Here is an 8,535-nt window from a genome sequence, read left to right as displayed (position 1 = left end):
GACGAGCCGTATGTAAATGTACTGAAGGATATATAGCGGCTCTACAGCCACCGTAGTCATCCATAAAGAAAGCAACAAAATCCCAATAAAGAAGGGCGTCAGGCAGGGATATTTCTCCAGTGCTATTCACAGCGTGTTTACAGGATGTATTCAGAGACCTGGATTGGGAAGAAATGGGGATAAGAGTTAGGGGAGAATACCTTAGTAACTTGCGATTCGCTGATGATGTTGCCTTGCTTAGTAACTCAGGGGACCAATTGCAATGCATGCTCATTGACCTGGACAGACAAAGCAGAATTGTGGGTTTAAAAATTAATCTGCAGAAAACTAAAGTACTGTTTAACAGTCTCGGAAGTGAACACAAATTACGAAGGGTAGTGAGGCATTGGAAGTGGTAAGGGAATACATCTATTCAGGGGCAAGTATAGTGACCGCGTATCCGGATCATGAGACTGAAATAATCAAAAGAATAAGAATGGGCTCGGGTGCGTTTGGCAGGCATTTTCAAATTATGAACAGCATTTGTCAGGCAGCACCCGGCGTTGCCATACCTGGCCCGTCAACACCGGTGCCGAGGCGGAGTACTCAACGGCGGAGACCGCCGGACCGTCACTCTCCTGGATAGCAGGCACCGTCGACCCGGCTAGGACAGAGCCTCGTACTTTGAACTATAGGATGTTTGTTGTCGACAAACTAACAGGGGGTAAAGGGGTGTAGCAAGCATGTGCATGTTGGGCACCATCATCGTTGGCCCGCCAGGCTTGGTGGCCTGGCGGGCCAACTTGGTGCTAGGCAACATCGGTCACCGCACCGCCATAAACACCGACGAGCACAGCTGCTCGGCGGTCAGTCATCGGTCACCACGCTGCGGAGCGTCCGTATCACGGAGGGTGCCTCTAGCCCTCCCTTGTTCACGAACCCGGGTGGATCGTGACACCTGGCGACGAGTAAACACAGATCGTCCCTCGCCGTAGCGAGCGGCAAAACACCGCTCCCCGTTGCTCCCGCCATGCCGCTGTACGGAAGGCTCGAGCCGTTCGAGGGAGATGGGTCCGCCTGGCCACGGGTTCTTCCACGTTCTTCCACAAGACCACGTGTTGTTCAGGGCAAACGACACACCCGAGGCCAAACAGCGGGAGATTTTCCTGGCCAGCGGCGGGACCCGCGTCTTCAGTCTCCTGCTCGATCTTCTGAAGCTAGCCATGCCGCATGTTAAGACGCTGGGTGAGCTGCTCGCCATACTGCGCTCGCATTTCAACCCAGCACCGTCCACACTAATGGAGCGTTTCCGCTTCAACAACCGGAGCCGCCGGGAAGGAGAGACCGTCGGGCAGTTCGTTCCTGCGCTACGAGGGTTAACGAGTGCCTGCGTTTTCGGGGATCTGCTGGACTCGCTGCTGCGGGACCGTTTCCTCGGCGGCATCAACAACCACGCCATGCAGGCGCGACTCCTCGAGCTTCTCAACCCCTCGCTGGACGACGCTGTGAAGGTAGCACTGGCAATGGAAGCTGCCGCCGAGGACGCCGGCGAGATTGCCCGTGCGACTGGCTCACAGTCGGCGGAAGCAGTGTTCAAAAAGTTGGCGACAAAGGGCAGTACTTCCGGTCGCTGTGATGGTGCCTATTCCCCCTCACAGTGCCAGCAGTTCTATCAAGCACAATGCTTCACGTGCGGGAAAATTGGGCACCTGGCACGGGTATGCCGAAGGGGGAGGACGAACAGCGGAATGCAGCAGCAGCCTGGTTCAAGCCCAGGTACCACACAAGACCGCGGCCAAGGTAGCCGTCGGAAGGCTACGCGGCGGGGGCATGCGGCAGCAGGCTCAAGTTCTTCTGTGGCCAGGCTCTACGTCGTGGCCGAGGACCCGCCGATTTTCGACATGTGGCACACAGGCTGTGTACCGTCATCTGTGCCGCCGTACGTGCTGACCGTCGAAATCTGTGGGCACCCCATTTCCATGGAGCTGGACAAAGGGGCCAGCGTGTCGGTCATGGCCAGGAAATGGTTCAAACGTACCTTCCCCGGCGTGTCCGTCGAGGCTTCGGGCGTGATGCTGCGCAGCTACTCCGGGCAGTTCTTTCAGGTCCAGGGTCAGGCACAGGTCAGCGTTCGCTTTGGCGACAGGGAGGTAACCCTTCCCCTTTGCTTAACCAAAGGGTCGTCGTTGATTCATGCACTGGGCATTCGTCTGCCAGAGTACTAGGAAGCCAGCTTACATGCGGCGAAAGACGTCCCCAGCCTCCTTACCGTATTTAAGTCTGTTTTAGCCAGGGGTGGGCACATTCGCCGGTACGACGGCTGGCATCTATGTACCTGAGGGAGCCCGGCCTCGTTTTTTCAAGCCTCGCCCACTGCCGTTCGCCTTGAAGGACGGGGTCACCCAGGAGCTGCAACGGTTACAGCGAGAGGGCATCCCGGTGCCCTTCAAGAAATTTGAATGGGCCTATCCCATCGTACCAGTCCTCAAGCGAGAGGGCAGTGTCAAGATCTGCGGGGATATCAAGGTTACCATCAAGGCCGCCGCTACCGTCGAGAAGTACCCGTTGCTCCGGATTGAGGATCTATGGTCAGCATTGTCCGGTGGACAGAAGTTGACCAAGCGCAACCTCAGGGATGCTTACCAGCAGCTGGTGCTCCAGGATGCCTCCCGGAAGTATGCCAAAATGTCGACAACATTGGTGCTCTTCCAGTACAGGCGCTTACCGTTTGGCGTGGCCTCAGCCCCCAGCCATACTTCAGAGGGATATGGACAACCTCTTCAGGGGCATGAGGCACGTGGCGGTGTGCTTGGATGACATCCTAGTTACTGGAAGCGACGACAGGGACCACCTGCAAAACCTGCACAACGTCCTGGCACGGCTGTAGGACGCCGGCCTTAAGCTCAAGCTGGCAAAGTGCATTTTCCTGGCCCCCAGTATTGAGTACTTGGGACATGTCATTTCCCAGGTTGGCCCAGCCCCGGCACCTCCCAAAGTTCATGCTGTGTCCAAGGCGCCTAAGCCCCAGAATAAGAAGGAGCTTCAGAGCTACCTAGGCTGCATCAACTTCTACAGGAGTTTCCTGCCGAACGTGTCGGAGCATCTACAGCCGCTCCATCTTCTGCTTCGAGATGGTCAGCAATGGGTCTGGAAGAAGGAGCAGGAATGGGTCTAGAAGAAGGAGCAGGAGCGGGCCTTCCAGCGCAACAAGGAGTTAATCATCAAGGCTCCAGTGCTGGTGCACTTCGATCCTGCCAAGCCTGTCGTCCTGACCGTAGATGCGTTGCCTTACGGCGTGTGAGCCGTCCTGGCACACCGGGACAAAAATGGCCAAGAATTCGGTGTTGAACGCTTCCACCAGTACTTGTGAGGCCGGAAGTTCTAGGCGGTCACGGCAAGCCGCTGTTAGTGCGGCTGGGGCCTGACAAGGCAGTTCCTGTGCAGGCATCACCTCGAGTGGTACGCTGGGCCTTGAGGCTGGCAGCTTAGGCCGCGTTCAGACTACTGTCGCATCCGATATAAGAGGCGTATTTGTTGCAATTTTCGCAACTGCTAGAACGACTGTCTACGCAGCGAGCAACCGCCTATGTTCACGTTGAGCCTTTCTATAAGATACGTTCTTTTACGACTGGCCAATCACCGTTCTGGGACAGCCGCGTTTCGTATTTTTCAACATGGCGCCGATCAGCAAGCGGCTGTTAGCGCAGGTCGAGGCTCTTCAAGCCCAAAGTTTTCGGGCACTGGTCATAGACTATCAGCCTCTGTCGCACTTCTTCAATTTGTAATTCATCGTTGCACAGCGAAGAACGTAGAGCTCCATATTAGTATACCTAGAGGGAAATCTGGCGCTGCGGTCGTTCAACCATCATGGGAATGATGGGAAGTACAGGCTTCGGATTGGCATTCTATTGACTGGCGAATTAGTCTAGAAGTATTTTTGGCAGTTTTGGTTTCGCTCCAAGCGCAATTGCTATAACCTGCAGGTGGACAGTGCCACGCAAAGCTCTCTGCCTTTGTTATGTTGCTAGAAGTGGCGATAGCGCGCTGAGCCAGCGACTGGGACGATGTTTGTGTCGCGGTGTGGTGTCGAAGCCCTGAAGAGAAACCGACGGCATCGTAAACGTTGAAATAACATGTTTTCAGCGTTTGGACCTTGGTTTGTTAAGTGTGTTAGGTTGGCGCTGTAGCGTTACGTGCTTTATGAAACTTCAGAATTTGAAAAAGAAGGCACTACGGATATAAGACATATACAGTTGTACTTCTAGTGACTTGACAATCAAATTTTATTGAGGGCTTAATTATGCATTGCTCGTTTACGTGCTCATTGAAATGCGTGTTTTAGGACTTTGAGAGCCCAATCTTACTTGTGGTAGGAAAGGTTGCTGCTTCCTAGCTGTAGTCTAGTCTAGTGTCGCAAAATGGGTAAGTGCAAAGCCACGCCATAACGCTTCGGAAGCGGTACGTCAATATAAAATATGATGAAGCATACTCGTAGGAGGCCACTAGCGTCCTAGCTAGCACTGCAGCAGATGTGCTTAAAATACTTGAAGACGTTCAGCAATCATGATAGCCGACGCAGCCTTTCGGATGAGCGAGAGAGTTCGAAGTGCTTGTCGTCTGCGAGAAAAGTCTGGCGTTTGCAGCGAGCAGGCGTCGTAGCAGACGACACTTGTAGCATTTCGCTCAAGGGCGCGACACTTTCTCACAATAAAAAAAAATTATTTCCATAAATACTTCATGAGTATTTTCATATAAGTACATGCATGGTTGGGCTTACTGTTGCAAAAATAAATAAATAATTATTCTCTGGCATTAAATCGGGAACAGAATCGCACAAGAATGCATACCCTGGTGTGTCCTGGTAATAAACCATAGTAAACCATGCTTCCATCTCAAAGTCATACAAAGTTTATATAGCGTGTTGTACATTATAGAACATACTGCAGAAATAAAATTAGATTTTACGCGATAATATTTGAGTATAGCTTTGTTTACTGCGCCGCAACCAAACGCCACTAGTCTAAAGATCGAATTCCATCCGAAGCCTGTACTTCCCATCATTCCCATGTAGGTTGAGGCAACGCTCATGAGCGCCCCCGTAGGGCCGAGGGGGATGCTTGGGTGGTGGGTGCTCTTTGCGAGAGTGTCTGCCTCTTCATTGCCCGGGATCCCTACGTGCGCCGGTAGCCAGTGCAGGGATATTGAGCATCCTGCATCCTGAAGGGCCGCCAGTCTTGCGGAGAGCAAGACTGGCGGCCCTTCAGGATGCAGGATGCTCAATATCCCTGCACTGGCTACCGGCGCACGTAGGGATCCCGGGCAATGAAGAGGCAGACACTCTCGCAAAGAGCGCCCACCACCCAAGCGTTCCCCTCAGCCCTGCTGTAACGGCCGCGGACTTCACAAGACACAGGCTGCACCGGCACATCATCGCCTGCCATCCAGATAAACGAGTATCCCTGGGACGACCTCCACGACTTCTTCCACAGCACGACCTCCCACGAAGGGATACCTCGCTGCTACTCCGACTGCGGGTCGGTTGCTACTGGACGGCAGCCCGCCGGCACCCCCTTGGGAAAGCCACCTCGCCAGCCTGTGCCTCCTGCGGTGACCCAGACTCTGGAGCACCCTGTGCTGGCATGCCCTGCTCACCTGCAGCACCGGGGCCGACTTCTGCAGGAGTTATCCCGCCTGGGGCTCCCATGTTCACGACAGGCAGACATCCTCTTCCCCAGTCGTAATCAGCTACCGGCCTTCCTAAGTGTCATCGAATACCTCGACTCGTCGGGGCTCTCGGCGAGACTCTAGGAAATTTCTTAAAAGACGAATAGCCTAACGGCTATTCACCACCTCAGGCCTCGTGATCCGCCTCAACTCCGTTTTTGCTGGGCCACCTCCTATGGTCTATCACCAATCCACTCCTCCGGTCTAAGCCACTGGGCCTTCCAGGCCAGACTGCTCCGCTGTTGCCATGGAGACTCTCTACCTTTCTCCCTCTTTCTATCTCCTTCACTCCCATATTCTTCCCCCTGCTGGCGCTGAGCCGTGCTCCCGCAAGGGTTGCAGAAGATAGTGCCAGCCTTTCCTCCTCTCCCTACAAGAACCACTCCTTCCCCCGTAGACACTAGCGCTACGTTTCCCTCTCGGGTATATATTTAGAAACTCTATGGTCCCGACCATAAGCAGCAGAGCAGCCGAACGCTGCACTTGAAATTTATTTAGCATGAACAAGCACCAGCGCGAGAGCAAGGGTGCGTGGAAGTTTGAGGTCACTGGGTGTACTCTCGTCGTGAGCGCGCGATAGCAGCGCCCGCACCGCAGCCACTCCGGCCGCCTGCGCCGCGGTCCACTTTAATATGTCCGCGACTGTGCACGCCTATAATTATTTTGTTAGGATGTAAAGTGTCTCTTGGCATTTCGGAGCTCTATGACAAAGAACAAAAAAACATACCCGCGTCGACAATTATTATTATCATTATAATGATTTTTTATTTCTTTTGCAAGACCCTGACAACCAGCTACGGTTGGTGAACAGGGCTCGGACGGCGGCAGCAGCTATGGCTACCTGGACTGAGGACGCCACCCACCTTTGGGCTCGAGAAGCCTGGTCTAGCATTAAAGTTTATTTATCTCTCTCTCTTGCGGAGAATCGTGCTGTATTCATTGAAGTTGTCATGGCTATAAACGTTTTGTTGATTAGACACGCAGTTGCTTCATTCCCTACATTATTTGCGTACAGTTCTGAACCCAAAATGAAAGGTTTACCCTGCGCTAAACTGGCACCCATGCTAAGCAGCTGCCTTCCTTGGCGCGATGTCTTTTGCGGCGAGTCATTCAGAGTAGAGCAAGAACGGCTTTTCATTAACTGAGCTCTTCGTTCTCCGCCTCTCTATTACGTTGCCAACAAAGACCGGATGCTAGGGTTTTGGGACACCTACATCCGGAAAAAGCACAAGTGGCACAAGTGGAGTGGCTGTGGGGCTCCGCTGCTCAGCTCCAGGTCGAGGGTTCGATCACAGCCGCGGCAGTCGCACTTCGATAACGGCCGAAATGCAAAAACGCTCGTGTGCTTGGTCTTAGATGCGCGTGAGAGAACCCCAGGTGGTCAAAATTAGCCCGCTGGTGCCTCTGCTACGGCATGTCTCAAAATAAGATCGCGTCGTTCGGTCACGCAATTGAAGCTATAGAATTTCAATTTTTTTGTTCCAAGAGAAACGATGCGGCACGAGCAGACGACTGCGCGTACAGACAACTCGACACATGTCGCGGCGCGCGCACATGAGTTGCAAGTCATGCTCGCTGCCGGAGCCCAACGCGAATGCTAAGGCGGCCACGGAACCTATATGACGGAACCGCGAAGATTCCGTCCACGGGTTATAATATCCATAAAACTACGGCGACAGCGCTAACGCCATTCCATGTCCAAGAACTCAGTGGAAGCATGTGGAAAATTGTAGAACTTCCGAGGTTGGCAACTGTACGCAGGCTGCAACTTTCTTTATTATTATTATTCCTTTGTTTTTACCATCTCCCTCGCCGACTATACGCCGACGACACTCCGGTCGAGCCGGCGCAGCGTATGTAAGTCGCAAGTTGTTCCTGCCGAGTATTCTTTCTTTTGTTTGTGCGCGTTCCCACCCCCCGACGGTGCCGGGACTATTGAACTGTGGATGAACCCTGAGCGTGGCCGCTAACCCCAGGACCTGCGCGACAACCCCTCGTCACGGCGAGCGTCGTCTCTACGAGCTTCGCTTCGAGCGTCCTAAACGCTCACCAGGCCTGTGCACTTTGTGCATCTTTTTCTAGATGGTCTAGCTGGCGAGGGTGGCGCATGAGAAGTTAACTGTTTGTTCAGTTGCACTAGCTAGCGCTTACTAGGGTTGTATAGCTAAATTACAAAATTGCGTAAAGTTAGTGTTGTTGCTTAGCTGTAAGCCCGAGGTTTCGTGGGCATGGCTTGCGGCCACACGGGTCTTCTCCGTGCCGGAATCGAAGCGGACGGGCCACGTGTTGCGGGGTGGCAGCGTATAGCTTCAGGTCTTCGCTGACACACAGGCTTAGCTCACACTGCGCAGGCTAGAGCTGATAGCCGTCCTCTTACGACTGCGTCAGGAACATGGACCCATCCGAATGGCCTTGCGACCTGACCCCACTATTTCGTGACGGAGATAGCCCGCGCGCGTCAGTGCTATCGAGCGAAATGGGGTATGACGGAAGCAAACGGCATTCGGAAATTACTTCGCCAGCTATTAGGCACTAACCCGCTCTACGCATGTCGCCTGCCGGATGTCGCCTGCTGTTTTCGTCGGAGCTGGGCCGGGCAGCAGCTACAGTAAGCGGCCAGTTTCGTTGCCGTTGTTGCTGTTCGTTTTTCGGCGTGTGCTTACTGTCCTCGCTATTTGCCAGAGCATCACTCGTACCGCGCGCGGCCTACCATGTTGCCTTGTCGGTGTGGCCTTGTGGCCCTGCACCGGGTAAATACCACGTACAGATTAATAGTAGTAGTACATCTGTGTTCTCGAGTGCTTAAAAAAAAGCCTTGTCGTTTCAGGATCT

General features: G+C 53.7%; 1 protein-coding gene across 1 annotated transcript; it reads left to right on the top strand.

The window, feature by feature from the left end:
* Positions 1-1,046: 1,046 nt before the first annotated feature.
* On the top strand, positions 1,047-5,787 carry LOC139059509 (uncharacterized). The gene is made up of 5 exons (XM_070537931.1): positions 1,047-2,102; positions 2,344-2,679; positions 2,723-2,854; positions 2,948-3,113; positions 5,387-5,787. Exons 1-5 carry the CDS (start codon positions 1,047-1,049, stop codon positions 5,785-5,787), a joined length of 2,091 nt encoding a protein of 696 aa, XP_070394032.1.
* Positions 5,788-8,535: the final 2,748 nt, after the last annotated feature.

The sequence above is a fragment of the Dermacentor albipictus genome, chromosome 4 (assembly GCF_038994185.2).
Source record: "Dermacentor albipictus isolate Rhodes 1998 colony chromosome 4, USDA_Dalb.pri_finalv2, whole genome shotgun sequence".
Lineage (NCBI taxonomy): Eukaryota > Metazoa > Arthropoda > Arachnida > Ixodida > Ixodidae > Dermacentor > Dermacentor albipictus.
This window is presented reverse-complemented; position numbering and strand designations above follow the sequence as displayed.